This window comes from Gorilla gorilla, chromosome 5 (assembly GCF_029281585.2).
Source record: "Gorilla gorilla gorilla isolate KB3781 chromosome 5, NHGRI_mGorGor1-v2.1_pri, whole genome shotgun sequence".
In the NCBI taxonomy this organism is placed as follows: Eukaryota; Metazoa; Chordata; class Mammalia; order Primates; family Hominidae; genus Gorilla; species Gorilla gorilla.
In genome coordinates this window covers 21299879-21325999 of record NC_073229.2, presented here as the reverse complement: position 1 = coordinate 21325999, position 26121 = coordinate 21299879, and the positions used below count along the sequence as shown (strand labels likewise).

General features: G+C 42.3%; 1 protein-coding gene across 1 annotated transcript; it reads left to right on the top strand.

Moving 5' to 3' along the window:
- The first annotated feature begins 12930 nt into the window (after nt 1–12930).
- Nucleotides 12931–13086, top strand: LOC109027217 (mitochondrial import receptor subunit TOM5 homolog). The gene has a single exon (XM_055390944.1). It carries the CDS (start codon nt 12931–12933, stop codon nt 13084–13086), a length of 156 nt encoding a protein of 51 aa, XP_055246919.1.
- Nucleotides 13087–26121: the final 13035 nt, after the last annotated feature.

Here is a 26121-nt window from a genome sequence, read left to right as displayed (position 1 = left end):
TTTCTCCACATCCTCGCCAGCACTTGCTATTTTCCATTTTGTTTGTTTGTGTTTAAATAATAGCCACCCTAATGGGTATAAAGTGATAGCGTATTATGGATTTGACTTGCATTTTGATTTGCATTTCCCTAATGATAGTGAAGCCAAGCTTCTTTTCATGTGTTTATTGGCCGTTTGTGTGTCTTTGGAGAGATGTCTTCTTTGGAGAAATGTCTATGCAAGTCCTTTGCCCATTTTTGAATTGGGTGGCTTGTTTTTTTGTGTTGCATTGTGGGAGTGCTCTATGTATTTTTGGTTGGCAGTTTTTTCTCCCATTCCATGGGTTGCCCTTTCACTGTGTCCTTTGATGCACAACAGTTTTTAATCTCGTTTAAGTCCAAGTGATCTATTTTTCCTTCTGTCACTTGCACTTTTGTCGTCATACCCAAGAAATCATTGCCAAAGCCAGTGTTGTGAAGCTTTTCTTTTATGTTTTCCTGTAGATTTTTAATAGTTTTAGCTTTAATGTTTGTTTCTGATCCATTTTGAGTTAATTTTTGTATATCATGTAAGGAAAGGGTTCAAATTTATTCTTCAGCATATGAATATCCAGTTTTCTCGGCATTATTTGGTAAAAAGTCTGCCCTCTTTCCATTGAATGATTTGGTACCCTTGTTGCAAATCATTTTGCTGTGTGTGCGAGCGTTTATTTTGGGGCACTCTATTCTAATCCATTGGTTTGTATGTCTGTCTTTAGGCCAGTACCTCATTGTTTTGCCTACTGTAGATTTGTAGTAGGCAATCAGGAAGTCCAAGACATCCCCCTTGACTGTTTTTATCCCCTGAGATTGCTCTGGTTATTTAGGGTCTCTTGAAATTCCTTATAAATTTTAAGATCAGATTTTCCATGTGCAAAATGTTTTGACTTATTAGGTTCTTTCAATTCATTGATCTCACTCATTTCTCTCTACCATTAATCTTCTTACATTCTCTTCCATGGTCATCATTATCATTGCTTTCTTGCAAGCATTCTCAACTTTCTTGCCCCTCTCTTCATCACACAAACGTGGGTTCCAACCATTTGACTTCTGCTGCCTGAACTAATGTGTAACTACTACTATTATTGCTGATGCTACTGTTAGGATAATAAGAACAGCTAATACAGGTTAAATGATCGCTAGGAGCCAGACACAGTTCTAAGCATTCCCTATGAATTAACTCACCCAGTTCTCTTAATTCAGTGGAATATTGCTGCAGAATACAAGAAAGACTGGAGTCATTATAAATTCATAATTATTAACACAAATGAATACTCAGCACTGGCCTACAATCTTACTTTTTTTCTAGTAGACTGACTTTTCCACTCTCCAAAAAGGATTCTTACTTTCTTCATGTTTTCCAAACCTCCACCTTTCCACATTTATTCTCAGTGGATGACCTTGCTTCATACTCCGTTGGAAAAATAGAGGCCCTCAGGCAGGAGCTCCTGCTATCAAACCCATGGACCTACATTCATCTATTCTCATCTGCTCCCTCATTCTTCCTGGGCTAGGATTTCTCTGCCACAATCCCTTTACAGGGAGCTCCTGATCCATCCCTCCTCAGTCTCAAGAGAATTTCACTCCCTTTGCTGCTTCCTCTCTCATTCTCATCAACCTCTTCATCTATCGGATGACATGTTTACTACCACCACCACCCTTGATTCCACGCCATCTGGCTTAACACATCCTTCCCTTGATTCCATGTCATCTGGCTTAGCACGTCCAAAATAGCTTATCTCTTCTTTTCTTTCCTTCTCTAGACCCACTCCTCCCTAGTGATCCATCTTGGCAAACAGCACCTTTATCTACCAATTTTCTCCATCCAGAACCTTGGGAACCCTTCTTCACACTCTCTCCTCTTTCTCCCTTCCATCCATGCCATCAGGATATCCTGTGGATTCTACCTCCAAATCAAATCTCACGTCCATGCACTTCTCCATCCCCACTGCCACCTGCCACCTCCTCGTCCGGTCACTGCCATCTCTTTTCTGGCCAATTAGTGACTGCCTCACCAAGCTTTCCTCTCTTGCTCTTCTTCAAGCCATTCTCCAAGCAGTACCTACAGTTATCTTCTAAACCCAAAACTGAATCAGGTCATTCTCCTGCTGAAAATCCTATAATCACTTCCCACTGTATTTGCAGTGAAATCCAAACTCCTCTACCTGGCCAGCCTTGTCCAGCCTCACTGGGCTGCTACTGGCTTCTCCAACATCACTTCCTTCCTTCTTTCTCCAACTCTTCTGACCTCTTAGTTCTTCAGAGACGCCAAGCTCTGTTCTACCTCAGGGACTTGGAATGAAACATTTCCTCTACTTAAACTGTGCCTTCCCCTTGCTGCATCGTGGGGCCTCCCTGACTCCTCATCCTTCACATCTTCAGAGAAGTCTTCTGTATTAGTTAGTTCTTTCATCGCTATAAAGAAGTATTTTATACTTGGTAATAAGGAAGAGAGGTTTAATTGGCCTACAGTTCTGCAGGCTGTACAGGAAGCGTGGCAGCATCTGCTTCTGGGGAGGCCTCCGGGAGCTTTTACTTCTGGTGGAAGGCAAAGGGGGAGCAGGCATGTCACATGATGAAAGCAGGAGCAAGAGATTGAGGGGGCAGTGCCACACCCTTTCAAATGACCAGATCTCACGAGAACTCACCCTCTACTGCGGGGACAGCACCAAGAGGATGGTGCTAAACCATTCGTGAGAAACTGCCCCCATGATCCAGTCACCTCCCACCAGGCCCCACCTCCAACATTGGAGATTACATTTCAACATGATGAGAGGTGAAGCCAGCTGGACTTCTGGGTTGGGTGGGGACTTGGAGAACTTTTTGTCTTACAAGAGGATTGTAAAATGCACCAGTCAGCACTCTGTAGCTAGACACACCAGTCAGTGCTCTGTGGCTAGCTAGAGGTTTGTAAAATGGACCAATCAGCAGGACATGGGGGGGGGGGGACAAATAAGGGAATAAAAGCTGGTCACCCCCAGCCCCCAAGGGCAACCCGCTCAGGTACCTTTCCACGCTGTGGAAACTTTGTGCTTTCACTCTTCACAGTAAATCTTGCTGCTGCTCAGTCTTTGGGTCTGCATCAACTTAAGAGCTGTAACACTCACCGTGAAGGTCCGGGGCTTCATTCTTGAAGTCAGCGAGACCACGAACCCACCAGAAGGAACCAACTCTGGACACATCTCTGGACACAATGAGATTTGGATGGGGTCACACGTCCAGATGATATCATCTTCCCTGTCAGCACAGGGTCAGGCAGGTCCTCTTTCCTCTTCCTCAGAGTAGACTATTTTCCCTCATGGTGTTGACCACATGTGAAATTATATCTCTATTGTTTTGTCCCTTGTCAGCTTACCTGTTGGACCTAAATGTGATTATATCAGTTCTGTATCTGTTTGGGTTCATGGCTGTTCTGAATCTAGCACGGGGCCTGATCGTGTAATACGTACTCAAGGAATCTGCAAGTCTGCAGAAAGGTGAATTTGGCTCTCAGGTGTTTTAAGTGAACTGTAGGGTTGATACATGGCCTATATATTTACTCCCAGAAAACTAGTCAGCCCACTGCGTTTCATAAAGGGAAAAGATGATCACAGCAGAATCCCAGCAGAAGCCTGCCACAGGGCTGGTTGTGGATGTGGGGGCCAGGTGGCCTCGTAAATCATAATAGAGCAGATTTTTCTTCACTGGGAATTTATGGATTGTTGTATCACAATGAAACTGAGTTTTTAACCAACAGTTCCGTAAGTATTTCCAAACCCACATTCCCTTGATCTGAAAGGCATACACTCCTTGGGTTTCTGTTTCCGTGACAATGTAGGTGGAAGGAGAAACAAGGAACAGGAAGACCCTGATCTGAAGGGTCAATGAGCCCCTGGGCTGCAGGTCCACTCAGTCATCCGCTTCCTCCCTGCAAACCCTGTGCACTCTGTGCTCTCTCTCCAGGGACTAACCCTGGGATCGATGGAGAAAAATATGTGTTTAAATAAGTGACTCCTGCCTCATTTCTGACCCTGTACTTTCTATGTACACACACAGAGACACACTCAGACACACAGAGACACACATACTAAGACACACAGATATGCACAAACACTGACAGATGTACACACACACACACACAGATACACACAAGATAGGCACATGCAAGTACACTCCTAGAAACACGTAGTCACAGATGTGCACACAGAGACACACACACACAAGCACACACACTCAGCAGATGTATCAGAGTGTTTTTCTGAATTTTAATTCAGAAAAATGCAGTGGAAGGAGCCTGGAAGTTCTTACTGCACTAAAGTAGGAGGAGACTGGTGGCCAAGAGGAAGAAGTAGAAGTGAGCTGTCTCTGCCCAGCTGCTCCCAGGCTCTGCTCCCCTGGCCTCTCACAATGGTGCTGGCTGAGTTCAATCCTCAGGTATTGCAGAGCTTAAGAATGCATGGAACATCTTTATGCCTGGAATTGGGAGGAAGATGGATCAGCCTTGCAGAAATCCTTGGAAGGCAAGACAGCAGGTCCCTTCTTGGTGTTGGGGTGGCGAATATCCAAGTTACTTGTGGAGAATCCATATGGGTCTGCAGCAGCCTTAACTCTCGCCTCCTGAGAAAAATTTCACTGAGGGGCATAACGCAGAAAAAAGAGACCAAAGCAAGTTTCAGAGCAGAGTGGAAGTTTATTTAAAAGCTTTAGAGCAGGAAAGAAAGAAAAGTACACTTGGAAGAGACCCAAGCGGGCGACTTGGAAGTCAGGTGCCCCATTTAACCTTAATCCTGGGACTATATACGCTAGCCCCTTTCCGGCATCTTGCGACCCTTTCCCTTCATTTTTCTTTTAGAGTGGGCTGCCTGCACGCGGTGCCCTGTTTATGCTTGGGAGGTGAGCATGTGCAGTGTGTTGACTAGAGTTGCACACATGCTTATCTGAGACTTTCTTACCTATCCGGTGGAATGCCCCTGAAGATCACGTCTCTTAATGCACATGTCCTAGCTCACTCGCTGGATTCATGAGATTTTATTGGAAGCGTCTGATTCCCAATCTCAAGTGTTTTTATATACTGGGAAATTGCCTTTCCCTGGTGCCTGCAACCAATTATCACCTTAGTGTGACAGCTGTGGGCCATCATGAAATTGCCTTTCCCTGGTGCTGTCTGTCAGTTCTCATTTTTAGAGAGGCAGTGTGGCAACTGCCAAACCATCACCTGATGGTCCCCTGACATTTCTGGTGGGCGGGTTTTGGGGAGCCCTCTCCTGCCTTGCTCATGCCTGGCTAGCTACCTATTGTAACACTGGAAGGGCCTGGGGTACACCGGAGGAACTTGCAGAAGTTGGTCAGGGAAAGCTGTGGCTAATGGCAGGGCCAGGAAGGGGGGCCCACCTTAGCAGCTCAGATTCCCTTTACACTCGAGCCCCATTCTCTCCTCATGCATGCTTCCTGTGTTATTGATCCTTCAGGTCTCAGCTCTTTAAAAACAACTAATGTTTATTAAGAGCATACTCTGTGGTGAGAACTATACACACATTTTCTCATTTAATCTTCAGAATAACCCATGAGTTGGGTAGCATCAACATCATCATCACCTTCTTCAACTCTTTCATTTTTAAATGAAGAAATTGAGCTCAGTGGTAAATTTGCTTGCTTGAGATCATGTAGGTGGAAGGATTTGAGCCTGAGTCTGACTCCGATTCCAGGGCTCCATTCTTAACTTCCTCACTCTCTTATCCCTCCCAGACCATGTTGGCCAATCTAGGTTAGGGGTGCGGGTACCTCCCTCACTTCTGCCAAACCAGTGCTCTGCAGGTGGGGACTAAGGGGGCTGAGGAAGCTGACAGTCAGCCCTGTGCTCCCCTGGGGGCAGGGGTTGGGAGACACCTCTTCACTCTGAGAGTCCTGCTTGTCAAGCTCTGGGTCCACTCAGGGGGGGTGCCTTTTCCTGACTTGCACAAAGGCACTGCATGGGCATCATGCTGTCCTGAAGGGATTGTCACTGGATTTGTAATCTCTCATTACTTGTCATTCTCTCTAAGGACTGCTAGCTCCTTAACAGCAGAGGCTGTGTTGTATTCAGCTCGGGCCTCCTGTCCCTAGCATCCAGAAGGCACTTCATGCACAGTTGTTGAATGAGGAGTGGCCAATGAAGAAAGGCATTAGCACCTGGGTGTAGGTGCCTCACCCGTGTCCCTGGGTGCAGTGCATGCTGACTTGCACCTGCGCAAAGGCCCTCAGAAGAAGGGCTGACATTTCACAGCTCCTTTTCTTGTTACCTGTTATCTGGAAAGAAAAGTTTTAGATTTTCATGGACTGTCTTCATGCAACTTTGTTCATCCAGAAAAGTGTTGCAAAAATGATAAAAGGAGGGGTTAGCTCTGCTTACAACTGCAGAGCTCCTCATCTCATAAACGATATGAATAGGCCGCTAGTATTGAAGCTTTTCTCTCCCCTAGCTATGGAAATGTGTTATTTAGCCTCTCCTGGCCTCAGTTTCCTTACCTCTGAAATTGGAATAATAATGTCCACCTCATAAATTTATCGCAGGGGTTAGAGGAGGCAACCCATGGGAAGGGTGTAGGATAGGACCTGCTGCAAGTTAAGCCAATGGTAGCTGCTAGCTCTGTGTGTGACTGTCACTTCATTATTATTACTGTGTGGAAGTCACGGACTTTGAATCCAAGGTGCTTACTTTTTGGACGAAACGGATACAGCAAAATAACAACAATCCATGGGTTAAAGTGGGTGAAGCAGACAAAAAAGGCGTGGTAGCGGAAGTGAGGATGGGAACCCTGGGGCTCAACCTCAGCTGGGAAGGCTGAGGGATGTGGGTTTAAGCTGGATCTGGAGGGATGGGTAGAAGTTAGGTAGACTGAGGCAAGGGGAATTCCAAGTGCAAGACCAGGAATGAAGAGGTGAAGGGGATGGAAGAGAGATGTATTCCCCAGCCTCTCAAGCTCATCAGTGGGTCTCAGCCTAAATGCCACTCCTCAAGCCTTCCCTGATCCCTCCATCTGGACAGCCCCCTTGTTATATGCGCTTACATTCTGGCACCAATGCTCTGACACCAGCTGGGTGTTCCACAATTAGTTCAATTCTGATACTATCTAAAGTTAGTGCAGAGCCCCCAAATTAAAGGGCACAGCCCCAATAAGACTGTACCCATTTCAGATGACAGGTGCACTTTGGGGGTCCCAGGCCACTTGCACTTCTACCTGACTTGGCTACAAATTCAGGGGTTCCCACAATCCCCAACTCAGTCTCAACAATTCACTAGAGTGACTCACAGAAATCAGGAAAGCTCTGTGCTTATAATTACAGTTTTGTTACAAAGGATACTGATGAGGAACAGCCACATAAAGATGCATAGGATGGGGTGGGGAGGCCATAGAGCACCCAAGTCCTCTCCTCATGGAATCCAGGTGCTTCTTCCTCCCAGCACATTACTGTGTTTGTGACCATAGGACCAGCCCAAAGTAGGCCTATTCTGTTGATAACAGGACGCCAAGTCACCTTGTAGGCATAACAGTGAAAACTTCAAGTCACGTAGGCCAGGCATGTGCAATAGAAAAAGGTTTGACCTTTAACAACACCTGGTACAAGGATTCGTCTCTGGGGAACCAAAAGACTGGGAAATGACTGGAACCTGAATGCTGGAACTCTTTCAAAAGGGATCTGTTGGCCCAGAAGATCTGGGGCTAAAATCCTTACTGTAAATGGTTTGTTTGAAGTTCTCCCATCAGACTCTGCCAAGTCAACATTCCTAAATCCTTTCTCTTGCCCTCCCAACCCTTAGAACTTGCCCCAGATCCCAAATCAGTCAGATAGATATGAACTGCATCTCCTGTCTCCTTGCTGGCTGGTCTTGCAATAAAGCCTTTCTTTTCTCAAAAGCTAGTGCCACCGTATTGGCTTCCATGTGTGTCAGGCAGCAAGTCCATTTATTCAATACCATCTTCACCAACCAGAAAGTTCCAATGAGCTTTGGTGTCTAGACTTTTTATTGGTGTTTCATGATGTAAGCATGATAGATTGAATAATTGGCCACATAGTCGAATTCAATCTTGAGGCCTCCATTCCCTGGAGGTTGGGCAGCTGGAAGTGCAACCCGATAATCACATGGTTAGTCTTACTGGTGGCCAGCCCCCATACTGAGGCTATGTAGGGGCCCACTGGGCATCACCTCATTAGCATCACAAAGACATTCCTATCATTCACAAAACTCCAAGGGTTTTTGAAGCTCTGTACCAACTAAGGACCAAGTCTATATATATATTTTTAAATTATATTACAGTTCTTACAGCACTTTTCATGGCTGAAATAAATATTTAACTGCAAAAACAATATAATATGTATTTATCCAATAGACTATAAGCTTCAAGAAGAAAGGGACTTTGTTGTTTTTGCTCCACTGTAACCTTAGCATGTAGCTCAATTCTTGGCAAGTAGTATTTGCTTTAATTGATAGATCTGATTAGAATATTCGAATAATGGGTGTAAGAGTTAAAGAAAGAGAAAAGAAACAGGAAAAGCGGCTCAACAGTCAAAGACAGGTTTATTTTGGAGAATAAACCTGAGAGGGGCATCTGGCTGATTTTGGTCAGGAGCACTCTCTCTTACAGAGTAGGAGTATTTATTGGTTTTAGGGTGAAAGAGCTTATCACAGGCTTGGAATATTTCTGTGTGGAGAAGTTTATTGTGGGGTTGGAATGTCTCTGGTCGGAGGCGAGGTTATCTTGGGGCTGACGTCTCTCTGGCAGGGGGTAGATTATCTCAGGGCTGGCATGCCTCTGGTCAGGGAGGGGTTTAATCTTAGGGTTGGAATGTTTCTGGTCAGAGATGTCATTTGTGGTTTATGGTCATGCTGACCTTAGCCATTAGGCTGATGCATTTTGGATTTAGGTGGTTTTTGATCAAGGGTAACTTTAAAATGGTGGTGCTTGTCTAAGATGGCGATGCTCCTGCTCTGTCACTGGGGAAAATTAAAGACTAGAAAGGTATATTGGGACAGTGTAGAAGGCCTTACATGCTCTATGGCCTTAAATGTTTCCAGCATGTCTCTCACATCATTTCAGTAACTGCTGGGAAGGCACCGCTGGGAAGGTTTGTAGAATCACCTATGCCTGCCCTGGCTCCATGGAAGCCTCTCTGCAGCATGAGTCTTATGAAGTCTGGGAAAAGGGCATGAGTGGAATGGATGACTCAACATTCAACTGCAGTAGGGGGGTGTGAACTCATTGCTAAATTAAGGGAAAAGGGCCAAAAATACAAAATGTGGTAAGATTTGTCTCTCTCATGTTTAGCAGTCTGAGAAGGGCTTAAAATATTTTTTTGTTAGAGTGCTGGTGCCTAGTAGACAGGGGTGTAGGAAGACAAGCCCTAGTCCCTACTGAGCATCACTAGACCAGAGAAGGGAAAGAGGAGGGGCTCCGAGGGGAGGAATTCAGGCTCTCTAAAAGAAATTAACACCTGAAAGGCTCAGTTCATATTTCCATCATCCTCTGCTCATGGCCAAGTCAAAGAAAAAACTGATGTCTAGTCATGAAAACAGCAAAGCGTGAAGTGGGAGGATGATGGTGTCCTGTGTGGCAATGGGAGACAGGACAAATTCAGAGCACTCAGTACTTCCCCTCTCTTTCTAGAGCAGAATGTAGGGGTTCTAAGTGTTCAGATACAGGTCTTGATTCTTTATTTTATCTGCTTCTGTGGCCCTGGCTTTGTTGTCTAGAAATAATCAAAGATCATAGGATATTCCATTTGGAAGAAACTTCAAGGCTGTTATTTGTAACTTCACTGAATTGCAAGTTCCCCTCAGGTCCAATCTCTGCATGAAGTGGAATTCAAAGGAACATAAGCCCAGAGGAATAGTGAAGAACTGTGCTGTAGGCTTTTTAAAAAGTGAGGTCCTCACCCAAGGGGTTTGCATAGTGTGCCACCAAATAAGCATCTCAGAACCTTCTCTGGATGTTACTCTCCTCCAAAGTTCCACACCGTGGCTGGGACAGCCCCTGCATCTCTCCCTCTTCCCTTTCCCATGATTTCCCACTGCCTCCCTGCTCTCCTGATTCCCTTCCTGCTTCCCTTCCATCTCACGTCTATCTCTCCCCTACTGGCGGGGACCTTCAGGGCTCTGCTGCTGGCTCTGTGGTGGAAGCTCCCTGGGGTGTGCAGGCCTTCAATAGCACTGAAAGCTTTTCTCCAAGAAATTCTTATTCATTATTTCTGGTGAGCAAAACTCACCATCTGCGTATTCTCCAGGGCAGCTGTCCCAGTGCTGGGTGTGTGGCAGGTGCTGCCTAAACACTGGCTGGCTGCAAGGAAAGGCTATTTGTTTTTTTTTATTTGCATAAGATTCCATTTCACAATCATCAGAAGCCTGTCTGCATTTCGTGGGCCCATGAAATTACTTATTTTATTCCAGAGAAAAAAGACACGCCATTTCTGTGAATTGAGGCTCTCCTTTTGAGTTCTTTGATTGTTTTCTTTTGGGTCCCTCTGTCCATCATGCGGGGAGGGTCCCTATTTTGCTGAGGTTAGAAGGAGCACCAGCTATCTATAGACATTTTAAAAATGTCTATAAATAAAATTTAAAAATTTTTTAAATGTAATATTCAATTTAGAGCAAGATTTAAAATATTTGAACACTAAAATAGAAAGTTACCTTACAATCTCTACCTGATCATCTATAATTTAGTAATGACTGATGAGCTGAATCATATTTTCTCAAAGTATCCTTTGGCCCCTTTTCCTTTCCCCAGGCTTGAAGAGCTCTTTCTAATTACTTAGCCTTCAATGTTCCTAAATGTGCTCCTCCCCTTTTGTTTCTCCCCTGGTTGTCTGCTCTCCCACTCCGCACCTGGCCTTTTGGAGATTGTGGGATTTGCAGAAGCTTCATCATGCATCACATTTTCATGTGCAGTTTTAATGCCTCAAATGAGTCTTTTCAATCCCACAGCTCTTTAACTCATCCTGTATTAATGAGTGCTCTTCTCTTTATAACTCCTCACCATTGTTCCCCAGCTGGAGGAAGGAGCCGTCCCTCTGCCTGCGCAGCTAGCTGCAGGAGAAGCCCACAGCCACTGCATCCTCCCACCAGCAGCCTAAACCCCCATGGTTAGCTTTGGCACTACCAGAAGTTTCCTCACAACCACAAACTCTGCCTCCCTTAAAAAAATGTTTTTGAAATTGATGCATAATAGTAGCATGTATTCATGGGGTAGATGAGGTTTTTTTTGATACATGCATACAATGTGTAATGGGTAATTGGCATATTCATCACCTCAAACATTTATCATGTTTGTGTTGGGAACATTGGGTGCAAAATACAGTTAGAAGGAATAGGTTCTAGGGTTTGAGAGCACAGTAGGGTGGCTATAGGTAACAAGAATTTATAGTACAGTTGACCTTTGGACAACATGGGAGTAGGGGGAGGGCCAACCCCCTCGTGCAGTTGAAAATCTGTGTATAACTTTTGACTTCCCTGAAACTTACCTACTAATAGCCTACTGTTCACCAGAAGTTTTATTGATAATGTAAATAGTCAGTTAACACATATTTCTTCTATGTATTATATACTGTATTCTTACAATAAAGTGAGCTAGAAAAAAGAAAATGTTAAGAAAATGATAAGGGTGGGGCACAGTGACTCATGCCTTTAATCCCAACACCTTAGGAAGCTGAGATGGGAGGATCACTTGAGCCCAAGAGTTTGAGGCCAGCCTGGGCAACACAGCAAGACCCCAGTTCTATAAAAAATGGACTAAATTAGCTGGATGTGGTGGCATGCACCTGTAGTTCTAGCTACTTGAGAGGCTGAGGTGAGAGGATCACTTGAGGCCAGAAGTTTGAGGCTGCAGTGAGCTATGATCACACCACTGCCCTCAAGTCTGGGCAACAGAGTAAGACCCTGCCTCTAAAACAAAGAGAATCATATGGAAGAAAAAATACATTGAATATTTATTAAGAGGAAATGGATTATCAGAAAGGTCTTGACCTTGTCATCTTCACACTGAGTACAATAAGGAGGAGGAGGACAAGGAGGGGTTGGTCTTGCTGTCTCAGGGGTGGCTGAAATGGAATAACATCTACATACAAGTGGACCTTCACAATTCAACACTTGTTCAAGGGCCAACTCTATATTTCAAAATAGCTAGGAGTCAAGATTTAGAATGTTCCCAACATAAAACAACCTTTTTAGTTTGAAATAATTTTAGACTTACAGAAAAGTTTTAAAAATATTTCTTAGAATTCTTGTACACCATTCACCCAGACTGCCCTAACATTAATGTCTCTGTACCCAGAGTTCAGGGACCAAAACTATGAAATTAACATTAATACAACACAATACTAAACTATAGTCATTATTCATATTCTCCCAGTTTTCCAGCTAATGCCTTTTTTTTTTCTGGTCCAGGATCCAATCCAAGATTTCACCTTGCACTTGGTCTTGCCTCCTTGGTCTCCTCCAGCCTTAGATGGCTCTTCAGTCTTTCCTTGTCTCTTATAACCTTGGCGATTTTGCAGAATTGTAGGTTTTTTCCTCTCAATTTGAGTTCATCTTATGGTTTCTCCTCATTAGATGCAGGTTATGCATTTCTGAAAAGAACATTACAGAAGCAATGCACTCTGCTCAGTCCATCATATCCAAGGGTGCGTGACATCAATATGTCTCATTACTGGTATTAACTTTGCCAACGTGGCTAAGGTCAGGTCTGCTGGACTTCTCCATTCTAAAGTTTCTATCTTTCCCTTTGTAATTAATAATAATCGGGGGTTGGGGGAGATACTTTGAGACTATGAAAATATCCTATTTACCCTGAAACTTTGGCTCAATCTTGTTGACATCCATCAGCAGATCATGTCTGCAACAATTACTGTGGTGTTCTAAGAGTGATTTTCAGCGGCAGCTGAAGGCTGGTGAGTCAGAGCCACAATGTTTCAGATCCAGGGCTTTGCGCAGAAGCTGGATATGGAGGAGATGAAATGGAAGTTGTGTGAGGATGTGATCTCCTCCATATGGAACTTCCTCATCTACGTGGCCCTGCTGCAAATCATTCCTTTTATCTTAAAGAAATTACACAGCATATGAATATTGAGTATCATATGTGAATGTATAATATGCAGAACCTGGTTACAGTTTCTACAACTCTCTGCAAGCAAATAGGCCCAGAAAACTGTAAGAGACTCTTTAATGGTTGGGTATAAAAATTCTGCTTCTTAAGAACAAGTTTGGCTCAGCTAAACTTGTTCTCAGCCAAAATATAAAACTAATTATAGCTAAAATATGAAACTATTGAGAAGTATGAAAAGACATCTTGTGGTCAGGGTGTGCCGTTGTGCTTATGACATTTGGCCTCTGTCAATGTTGGTATAATTGTAAATAATGTCAAACTCCATTTTCTAGCATGTATTAATAATAATTAAGGGAACTATGTCTGAAATGGCACTTTTTTTTTTAAAAGAAAACAACTTTTATTTTTATCACCAGAACATTCTGATAAAAATATTATGAGATTAGCTACCTTTATTCTCTGGGCCTTGACTCTGTCCGAGGCCTGCCCTAGAGCGCCTGCACGCTCAGCTCCCTGAGGTAGGTCTGGAGGGAGAGCCCCCACTGCCGCCTGCCCTCGGCCAGGATACCTCTCACCTCATGTCCCCTCCTCCAGACCCCCACAGTCCTGGATGCCCCATAGCAGCCCTGCCACGGCTGGCAGAACTGTGAAATGGCACTGTTTTGTCAGACATTTCTGTTTACCTTTTTACTTCTGTACGAAGTGTATATGTGGAGTCCCTTACAACCAGTCGTGTTTTATGGAAGTCAGCACACAACCACAATGCTATTTAAACACAGGATTATTAGTCTATGTGTTTTTTTTTTTTTTTTTTAATACAGAGTCTCACTCTGTTGCCCAGGCTGGAGTGCAGTGGCGTGATCTCGGATCTTGGCTCACTGGAACTTCCGCCTCCTGGGTTCAACTGATTCTCCTGCCTCAGTACAGGTGTATGCCACCACACCTGGCTAATTTTTGTATTTTTAGTAGAGACAGGGTCTCGTCATGTTGGCCAGGATGGTCTCAATCTCTTGACCTTGTGATCTGCCCACCTCGGCCTCCCAAAGTGCTGGGATTACATGCGTGAGCCACCACGCCTGGCCTAGTCTATGTTTTTAATGAACATACCAATTAAGAAAAAAAAAACAAACAGTGTTTTTCTGTTTCATTATTCCTTGACTAATTGGAATTCTGTAAGGAAGAGCTGTCTCTTCTTTCTCTAATATTTATTCCTTTAATTATGTATTTATCAGTATAGGTTTCTGGATATCGACTTTATCCTGTGGGTTATAATTTTATCCTGTGGGTTATAATTTTGTTGCTCAAATTGTTTCCTCTTTGGTCATTGGTTGCTCCTTGAAGGAGTTCCAGTGTGCTTTTGAGAAATCTCATCCTTTTTTGAGCATTTCCTTATTTTTTGGCATTTCAAGACACTCCAGGCACTTTTTATTGTATATTCCCTGCCCCAGCTCTGGAATCAGCCACTTCTCCGTGGATTCTTGGTTCTTTTTATTGAAGAGTGGTATTTTGAAACCAAGATCTGGACACTAGATGTATTCATTGCCACAGAGGTGTCAATGCTTTCAGGCCATTTAAGCAAACACAGCTAGAAGTAAATGCATGTATACTAATCCATGCATATTCACATTGATATTTATCCCTCTATTTATATTTATATTTAAAAAACGCGAGTTTTTACTGATACCTTCATAAATCCAACACCATAGGGTTTATTCTAGCCTTTTCCCTTTCTTTTCTTGTAATCTTTTGAAAGTTATTATTGTGGGCTGGGCACGGTGGCTCATGCCTGTAATCCCAGCACTTTGAGAGGCCGAGGCGGGAGGATCACAAGGTCAGGAGATCGAGACCATCCTGGCCAACATGGTGAAACCCCGTCTCTACTAAAAATATAAAAAATTAGCTGGGTGTGGTGGCGAGCACCTGTGGTCCCAGCTACTCGGGAGGCTGAGGCAGGAGAACGGTGTGAACCCGGGAGGCGGAGCTTGCAGTGAGCCGAGATCCCACCACTGCACTCCATCCTGGGCGACTGAGCGAGACTTCGTCTCAAAAAAAAAAAAAAAAGAAAAGAAAATTTTTGTTATAACTGATCCATGTTGTCTCTTCTTCTGTTCAGAAGTTTAGCTTTGTGTTGTATTAGTAAAATATACACCCAGTCATTTCCTTTGTAAACATCAAATCATTTCTATGTTCTTCTTTTAAAAGCTTGGAGTTATGAAAGTATAAAATTCAAGCTCATTAAGCACGTAAACTTTAGGATACATTTTAAGAAGCATAAAATACAGAATTTCTGAGTGGTGTCTTCACAATTATCTTCAGTGGATATTTGCCCCTAAAATCACTTTTTATAAGAACAATAAAGAGAACAGGAAAAATAGCCTAATATATTGATTGTTTCCTTCTCTAATCTGTTCTGTCTCACTAAGCTACCAATAGCGCAGCCCTAAAAAGTAATTCGAGGAGGTTTTTAAGTTCCCCTTATATCCTCTGAAAAGCAACCCAGATAAACATGAGCTCTAAGTAAAAACATTGTTCTTGGGATTCAAACTCAAGATGACAGAATAAACTGCTGCAGGAAGCGTCTCTCATGACTCCATAGATTTATCCTTTTTTTTTTTTTTTTTTTTTGAGACGGAGTCTCGCTCTGTCGCCCAGGCTGGAGGGCAGTGGCATGATCTCGGCTCACTGCAAGCTCCGCCTCCCGGGTTCACGCCATTCTCCTGCCTCGCCCTCCCAAATAGCTGGGACTACAGGCGCCCGCCCCCACGCCCGGCTAATTTTTTTGTATTTCTTTTAGTAGAGACGGGGTTTCACCATATTAGCCAGGATGGTCTCGATCTCCTAACCTTGTGATCCGCCCGCCTCGGCTTCCCAAAGTGCTGGGATTATAGGCATGAGCCACCGCGCCCGGCCCCATAGATTTATTCTTAAAACATGTTTAGGGGCTGAAAGCAAGTAAAAAAGCTGCCAGGTACCAGAAAAAAATAGAAAATCTACTTCACTGAGTGAGAGGCAAAATTGTATGGCACATAAGTAACTAAACTGGAAATACATTATAGGAGGTGGGGTTGTGATGTTACGGATTAGGGACAAAGTTTTAGGAACTCCTGATACTAGGCTACTCCAAGAAACCTGGAGCCACACACACACAAAAAAATTGTAATTTTGTATATGAATTGAGACTAGGAAAACTCTGAATATGACCTATGATACAATCAGGAAGCAGGTCTCTGGCCCTGGGCTGTTGGTGAAAATTAAATCAATTGTTAGAAACTGGAAGCCATAACTTCTGCTGAGTGTTGATATGTGGCTAGAATTCTTAACACTACCTATACAGGGTCAAGATCTCTAACAGAAAACTATTCCAGTTCTGGAACAGTTTCAGAGGCAATGGGGAAACACTCCCATAGGAAGCCCTTAGCAACTCAGGGTACCTGTGAGACCTTTGCAAAAGGTATTCCTACTGAAGATGAGCTCACAGACAAAAATTACGAGGCAGATAAGGAATTCATATCAAACACTGGTACAACAGTGTTAACTAACTGCACAATAAATGTGAGAAAAATATACAAAAGAACCATGGATAACAGAGCAATCAGGAAATAACTTTTAAACAAAGGAAGGAATAGAATATAATAGAACATAAAAAGGAAAAGAACAATGGACTTAAAAATTAGCCAAATAGAAATTCTAGAAAGAGAACTTGTGGCCACTGAAACAATCTTTCACAGACAGGTTGAACAATAGCTTACATGAAACTGAAGAGAGAGAATTGATTAACTGGAAGGTATAGCTGAAGAAATCATCTAAAACAGAACACATTTGTGATGAGATATAAAATACAGAAATAAAAATAAAAGATGTGGAGGATAGAAATAGAAGCCCCAGTATTAATCTATGGGAATTCTAGAAGGTGAAAACAGAGATAAATAGGAGGAGCGGGGGTCAAGTAGAAAATAGCTGAGATTCTAGAACTCAGGGCAGGACTCCTAATACCAAAAGCTGTGCCAAATTCCAAGGGAAACAAACTAACAAGCAGAATAACACAGATGAAGTTATGGAAAGCCAAGGAAAAGAAGTTTTAAAACTTACTGAAGAAAAAAACTAGTGAAAAAAATTTTTGAAGAAAGTCACAATCAGATTCCTCATTAGCACTTACAAATGTCAGAAAGCAACACAATGATATCTTCAAAGGGATAAGAAAGATAATTGAAAACTTAAACTTTTGTAACTAGCAAGTCCATCATTCAAGAGGGAGGGTAAATTAATACATTTCAAATGAATAAAATCTAAGAGATTTGACTACTGACTGAATCCTTGCTCAAAGAACTACTAAAGGATGTACTTTATCAAGAAGAGACGTGAATCCACAAAACAGTCTGCTGGTAGATTCACATAAAATTGGCTCTTAAACTTTTAATCATAACTCACTCTGGAGGGAAAGTTTAAAACATGATGAAATGTTAATACTTAATAACACATGGAAGGGGAAGGATGGAAGGGGGCTTAGATGTCCTTGCGTTTTTGAGAATTAAGACAAACATATTTATTAGCTTGTTGATTTATTTAAAATATAAATTTATGAATACATGTCAAAAATGTCAACTACAAAAAGAATGGAGACTAAATATTTAACCTCAAAAATTATAGAAGAAAAGAAGACTTGATACAATAGAAGGCAGGAAAAAAGAACAAAAGGATAAGAGGAAAAAGTCATGGTAGATAGAAAACAAAAAAGTAGGTGGTAGAATGAATCCAAAAGTATTAGCCATCCAATAAATGTAAATAAACTCATCTATTTCTAAATAAAGACTCTGAAATTGGATGAAAAAGAAAATTGAGCCCATTGATGTTGCAAGAAACACACCAAAACTTTAATAATCCGGAAAGACCATCACTAATTCAAAGAAAAGTGACATAGCAAAGTTCATATCAAAAAACAGAATAGAAGAAGAGCACTAATAGGATAAAGGAAGTTATTAATTAATGATCACAGCCACACTCCAACATGAAGATGTGAAAGTGGTGAATCCATATACCTTTGAAACACAGCCTGAAGTATCAAAACAAAAATGGACCCAATTACACAGGGGAATGAAGTGACAAACTCACAATGATAGCTGGAGATTTTAATGAACATGCCAGACACTGTTAGTTGCCCTCTTTTTTCACTTGCTACCAGAACATCATTCTCAGGGGGTGGGGGAGTCACTTGCTCCAGAAAGGCCTTGAGTTGGCATTTAGAAGAAGTTCCTACCTAGAACTTCTAAGGCACATTTTTCTTTGTTTCCCCAAAGATGTGTTTTACATGGACTGTGTTGATTTTTTTCCTTCCTCCTTATATAAAATTAACAAGAAAAGAAAGAGCACTTGGAGGTCTGCTTGGAGATCCCTGAGGTTTTTCACAGGCACAATGTCCTTATTTGGGAGCCTCAAAATACCAGACTAACATTGCTCAAAGCAGCTTTGGGAAGAGGGCAGGTGTCTGAGATGCTGAGAGGCCAACTGAGCAATTTTTTAGCTGGAACCACGGGCCACAGCAGGAACAAACCACTGGACCAAATTGATTCAGGACACCTGCTCTGGACCCAGTTTCTTCTCATGTCTCCTCACCCCTAACTCTGCCCACCACCTCCCACTTCCTCTCTGTTCCCCATCCCATCTGAGGTTTGTATTTAAATTTCTGCGTAATGCATGTGCTCTGTGTGTTCTGAAGTACTTTCTATCAAGTCCTTCATTTTAAAAGTGTTTCTTTTAAATGAAGCTATGCATAACCTCTTTTTGAGGCTCTCTTTGGCTTTTCTTGCACAATTTTAAATTGACCAGGTCTACTTGCAAAAATACACTTTTTCTGCTCTTTGTTCTAAGTCTCCTTAATTTTGCTTCTCACATGGCATTTGTGCTTCAGTGAAATTTACCTCTGAGCTGTTGCCATGGTAACCAGGGGTCTGCCTTAGTGAAACAAATCTGTAACATGTAAATAAATGGGGATCAGGGCAATGTATAGCAACTTTATTCACTCTGTCTTACTGGCAACTTGTCATATTAAAAGCCACCATGATATTTTAATGTCCTTCACAGGTTTAATCAAATTAAATTTCTGTTCATACAGAACACACCCTGGAATCAGGTACTATGGCTAAGGAAATCCATCGGTTCATTGTTATGTGTTGTTAGCTAGCTCCCAAGAGGAGCAGGCTAACACATCCTGGCTTCCCATCCTGGTAAGCCATCTATCCCTTATACAATTCCCTTCCTCATTTTACTGGGGTTGGTCTTTGTGATCAATGCAATACAGCATGAGGAATGGAATGCCACTTCTGATATTAGGTTACAAAGACTGTGGCTTCCATCTCTCTCATATCACACACTTTGGGGAAGCCAGATGCTATTGCATGAGGACACTGAGGCAGTCAATGGAAAGTCTCATGGGACAAAGAATTAAAGTCTCTGGCTAATAACCAGTGAAGACCTGAGGCCTACCAACAATGATGCTGCCTGGCAGCAGGTCGCCCAACAGTTGAGCCTTCAGATGTGACTGCAGCCCTGGCCGACATCTTGACTTCAACCTCATCAGAGGCCTGGAGCCAGAACTACCCAATAAACTCCTCCTGGATTCCTGACTCACAGAAACTATGAGATAACAAATGCTTGTTTATTTCAGCTGCAAGTTCTGGGGTACTTTGTTTTGCAGCAATAGATAACCAGCACACCATTTTAAATTACAACAACATAAAGATATCACGAAACACACTTATTACCAAAGGTAAATTTAAAGTAATTTGATCTTTCTTTTGTTCAGGAGATACTTCTAGATCTCACAGTCTGCGGCTTATCACCATGAACGCTTAGTCTCCCCCACCAGCAGACTAATGGCTCCTTGCGAATGGAGTGGGGACTTGTTCACCGGCACCCCTATTGCCAAACCCATGCTTGGTACATAGCGCATGCCTGGTGACTATGTCCCGAGTTGTTGACTTGATTGCACGATAGGATCCAGGCATAGGCTCTGTGGCAGAGTCCCCACTGAGCTTACACCAGGCTCCGGAAGGAGCTTTCCTGAATGAATTCTTTGCATTGTCTAATTGCCTATTTGTCTCTATTTCTTAAGAGTTAATAAAAGGGAATGAATTATTCATACACAGCAACAACATGGATGAATCTTAAAATAATTGTGCTTAGTGAAAGAAGCCAGACGAAAAAGATTACATACTGTATGAGTTCATCTACATATAATTCTAGAAAAGTCAAACTAATCTATAGTGACAGAAAGCAGATCAGTGGTTGCCTGAGGTGGGAGGTGGGGAGAGGGTGAGATTATAAGGGGCATGAGGAAACATTTGGGGGCAATGATTATGTCCACTAAGAAAACAAAGGAGCAGGTGGGTCTAGAAGCATCTCCTGTCTCCAAATCCTGAGTTCTCTCCACTCTACTCTGTGTCATCCAGCCATTGGCTTCCTGCTGCTTACAAAAGGTCTTCAGCAGTATCAACAAAAAAATATTTTTTAGATTCTGATGAAATGGAGATGTGCTTGGCCAATCTGAGTTTGTGCCGTGTCACAGATAAAATGGAGCTACTCAGCTGCTTAAACACAGAGGCTCCACTGCAAAGCCGTTTTAGTAGATGGGCCTTAGTACCCCAGCTGTGTCTCTGCTACCTGCGCCGTAGGCACTGCCCATGTACCCCTTGACCCCATGGAGCTCTTCGACTTCCTAGGGTCCCTATGCCCCTTCCTGCTAAGCGTAGAAAAGGACATACAAAGGCTGCCACTTTCCCCAAGAACAATGAAAGTGTAAAGCAGGTAGTGTCTCCTCCGCTTAATTGAAATGGTTTCCTTTCTCTCTGCATTCTTTTTTTAAGCAGACTTTTTGAGTTCGGTGGGCACCTCTTCAGAGGACTCAGGAAGTTAGACTCCCTCACTAACATCTTTGCCTTTCAGACACACCCAGCTCAGTTCCCCCTTCTTACCTTTCCTGTCTCCTTTCTTTTACTTGGATATTCATGTCTTTTGTATGAGGTTTGGCTTTCTCACTTTGGGGTCAGAGCAACCCAAGTTAAAGTCCTGGCTCCAAATGACCTTAGGTGTTAACACTCCTAAGGAAGCTTTAGCTTCCTGACCTGCAAAATGGGGATTAATAAGCTTGAGCTCACAGGATTGTTATGAGAGTGAAATAGGATCGTGCATGTAAAGTTTAGTCCACCTACAGTTTAGATGCTGGCCTAAGGTTAGCCCAGCACCTGGTACCTAATGAGTGCTTAACACATGTTAAATATTAGATTTGATGAGTAGCAATGGATTATAATAGAATAGAGAACCAATGTGAACATGTGAAGCTTCGTATTTCTCCATAGTAGATTTTGGACTTCCACCTATCAAATTTGCTATATGCATTTATCACATTCACTGGCCTACATGCAGCTTTCCATGTAATTTTTCCAATAAAATAAAAGGAATTTGTTGTCATTGTTATGGTTGTTACAACTCCTTGAACCACATTCCACATGAGAACTCTTAAGTCCTAGCCAAAGTCTCTTAGCCATAAAGTCTCTTTCTTTATGGGAATATCAAAATACTGCTTAAATAGCCATTCCAGCAACAATTTCCTATCCCAATATTAATACGTATTATATTTAATAATATAAACATTATATTTTATATTTAAACATACATATTTTATATAAAACATATATATTTAAAATATTAAATATGTTTATATTAAGTATATAATTTATAACATTTATTAATCATTTTATGCTTTTAAAAATAAATATATGCATTTTCAACATGGTAGCTAAAAAAACCAATATACCTGTCATTTTTCCTCATTATTATTATTATTATTATTTTGGATGCAGTTTTGCTCTTGTTGCCCAGGCTGGAGTGCAATGGCACAATCTTGGCTCACCGCAACCTCCGACCTCCTGGGCTCAACTGATTCTCCTGCCTCAGCCTCCCGAGTAGCTGGGATTACAGGCATGCGCCACCATGCCCGGCTAACTTTGTATTTTTAGTAGAGATGGGGTTTCTCCATGTTGGTCAGGCTGGTCTCAAACTCCTGACCTCAAGTGATACCCTGCCTCAGCCTCCCAAAGTGCTGGGATTACAGGTGTGAGTCACCATGCCTGGGCTCCTCATTATTATTTTTATTTTTACTTATGACTGGCCCAACTTACTTTCTAAGATTACTGCCCAAATTATGAGAGTGAAGTTCTCAGAGGCTGACATCTCAAATAATTGAGGCTCCTTGAAGCTACAAGCTTCTTGAGATGTCTCTCTAGGAACAGTATTCTTCCTTTTAATGGGTGGTAATTTTCCAGAGGCACTGGTAAAAGAGAGGGTGACCCCCATTCACAGAAGATATCAGTCAGGCCTGAAGCTCATATCTAATTCCTAGCAGAGTTAGGCAGGTGCAGGAAATACCCCTTTCTTTGATGGGATGGTTGCCTAGGACCAGCTCCTCCTCCCACTGCCTTTCTGGCATAACACTCATAACACTCAGACCTTGTTGAATTGGATCATATGCTGGTTTCTGTCTTTCAAAAGAAGGTGCAAATCCACATAACTTTACATGGACCTAAGTCCTGGGCTAAGACCCAGATATTTTTCTGACATCTTTATACCAGTCTCTTATTTTCCAACAAATGTGGGTCCTTCAGCAACTTTTGATGATGGTGGACTGACTCAACAGGATTAAAAATATATAGAGAGAGAACTTTATCGGTGTAAGTATTCAATATCTGTGTCTTATCTACTTGATGAACTTTGTTCTCTGATTTGTGACTGTGGCCACTTCCAGCCACCAAGTGACATTCAGTCTCACTTTTAAAAAATGATTATTAGAGTTTGGTGGCAACTCAACGAAGCCTTTAAAAATCACAGCCAAGAAGCTTAGCCTTTGTGACAGGTGCTAGAAATTCAACTCAATTCAGTTCAATTCAAGACTGTTTTTTTGGGATGAATTCTGGCCAATTCAGAATTTCAGTTATCCCAGTGTATAGAGACGGTGTTACATACACAAGGACACTTAAACAACTGTTCAACCATTTGTACATCAATAACGTTAAGTAACTGGAAAGAAATGCCCTCTGAAATGACCAGGAGATCTCTAAACAACATTGAAGTTATCGTCTCACAACTATATCAGTTTCTATTTTGCACTGACTTCGTGAAACTACTTTTCTGTTAAAATCACAGTGCAGGTAGACTGTCCCATCCAATCAGGAACATGTCTCTTGTCCAGTGGGAGGCCCCATAAGTCCCTGACAGGATCAGACTCCCAGCAGTGCTCATCATTACTTTGTTTACCCTTTAACCTAGTTTAAGGTTTATTAACTTGGTGAAGCTAAGGATTTTTCACTCAGTAACAATCAGCCTGCAGCCTAGAGATTCACCTGCTGTGACTGACAGAGCTGCCCCCACTTCCCAGGTGCCCTTAGAATTCCCTCTTCCCGCGGGCTTCTGAGGGAAACCCTCACTCAGTCACCTCGTGGGCTACACATCAGGCAGCCCAGCACCTGTCAGAGCGTCTACTTAGTGCAAATAATCTTAGGCACGATTTATTAGAAGATTAGGAGGAACCCTTGGGGGAGATGCCTACTTCAAACCTGCTTTTATCTAATAGGAGAGAGCAGTTGATAAAATAGAGCCGAAAAGAAACTTGGGATGAGCTGACCATTTTGTCACAAATTTTGAGCTAGTCAAGGAACCCAGGGGTCCCCAAAGTGGTAGGTATCCTTGGCACTAAAAGATTAATTTCTAGGTCTCAGCTAATGGCATAAGCTCCTTGAAGGGAAGACATTTCGAGAAAAAAACTCTATTGCCTTGCAAATTAAACGAAGTGAGTTAAGAGAAAAAGAGTGACCCTTTTAGTCTAAATCAAATAATCCTGACGAGGAAGGTAAAAAAAATGTTACAGAGACTTTGATAACTGAGATTAAGAATGAACACAGACTAAACACAATGTGGGCATCTAGATCGGATGCTGGAATGGAAAAAGGACACTGGTGGGAAAATTGGTTAAATCTCAACGAAGTCTGTAGTTTAGTTAGAAGTAATGTACCAGTGTTAATGTCTTAGTTTTAATACACGTGCCATGGTTACGTAAGATGTTAACATTGGGAGAAACTGGGTGAGGGGTATAGGGAAACTCAATGCACTATCATTTCAACTTTTCTGTAAATCTAAAATTATTCCAAAACAGAAAACGTTATTAAAATGAACAAAGAAAACGGAAGAAGGACATACTCCAGGGATGACTATGAGAGAGCCACGATCTGTCAGGTCAGGGTCAGGAGGCCTAGTCAGGCAGGAGGCATCTTTGTGACATTTAAAACAAGAACAGGAATAGGAAAGGTGGATGGTGTGACATTGGTAAACGACACAAACAAGCTGAGGGTTGGGTGGAATGAGCACTGCTTGAGGGAATGGAGGGCCAAGACAGGTGCTGAGATGGGAGAAGAGCCACCAGCTGCTCTGCATGGCTGACAGTTCCCTGCACGGGATGAAGCACCTTCCAGCCAAGTGAGATGACCTTTCAGAAACGAAGGTGGGAGAGGAACCAGAAGACTGGAGGTAGACACACATGAAGCTCACATTGAATCATGGGAACAATGCAGACGCCACAGATGATGACCCAGTGGGCTCCATGTGCATCCTGGGAAAGCACTGATACTGATACCCGGATGAGCAATCTGTGAAGGCTTAGAAGGGAAGAGGACATCACAGGTGGCCAAAGCCCATTCACCCAAGAACAAGGGAGGCTGGACTGGCCTCAGACCCTTTTTGGACAATATTACTAAGCTCATAGATCGGGGTGGATGGGGACGTAGGCATAGTGTATTTGGGTTTCTAGAAGACAAAGGTTCTCATTATGACTTTGCGAACACAGTGTTCTTTTGAGGGCTATATGATAAGATAGTCAGTGAATTTAGTACCCAACAGAGTAATATTTAACAATAAAAAGGAATGAAGTATTGATACCTGCTACAACATAGATGGACCTTGAATTTATTATACTAAGTGAATGAAGCCAGACACAAAAGTCTATGCATCGCATGATTCCATTTATATGAATTGTCCAAAATAAGCAAACCTATAGAGATAAAAGGTAGATTAGTGGTTGTCAGGGGCTGGAGGTGAGGGATAGAGAAAGGAATGGGGAGTGAATGTGGGCCTCCTAATGAGTACAGGATTTGCGTTGAAGAAATGTTCTGGAATTAGTTGTAATGGTTGCACAACTTGGTGACTATACTACAGAACACTGAACTATACACTCTTAAAAATGATACAAAACAAAACAAAAATCTCTGGGTAAACATATCCATTCCCTCACTGACCCACACCCACACCCACACCCACACCCCACTTAAAAAAAAATCTGGTGGATACGTTCACTATCTTGATTGTGATGATAGCTTCATGGATGCATGCATTTGCCAAAACTTACCAAATTACACACTTTAAATATGTGCAATGTATTATATATCACATGTACCTGAATAAAGTTATTAGAAACAAAAAGAAGGACCTAGGGCTTTGCCTGGATCAGCAAGTACAGCAGGTATGACTGTGCAGCAAGAAGGTGAGGGTTGGTCTAAACGGCTGCTGAAGCTCTTATCAACCTTGAGAGGACGTACATCTGCAGAATTAAAAGCATCCAAATAAAACAAATTTTGTTTGGTTTGGTTACAGGTTTGTTTTTTGTTTTAAATAATCATTTCCATGTTGAATTTGTTTGCACACATTCTTCAGCCTCTGGGACCTCCAAAGATCAACGCGTATGACCCTGAAATTTCCAGATTCTGAGTTCTGCATCCCTTCAAGTTCTAATCTTGTTAGAAGAGATGTAGGGAAGTTTCAGTTAGACAGAGTGAGTAAATGATATGTATTTGAGGTGATGTATATGCTAATCAGCTTGATTCAATCACTCTGCATTGTATGCATACATCATAACATCACTTTGTACCCCATAAATGTATACAACTATAATTTTTTGACATAAAATAAAATAAATGTAGGGACTCTAAGTAAGAGGACTTAGGTGAGATTTTTAG

What these genes read in the sequence shown, in the direction of transcription:
- LOC109027217 (XM_055390944.1), top strand. Translation starts at nt 12,931, where the DNA reads ATGTTTCAGATCCAGGGCTTTGCGCAGAAGCTGGATATGGAGGAGATG.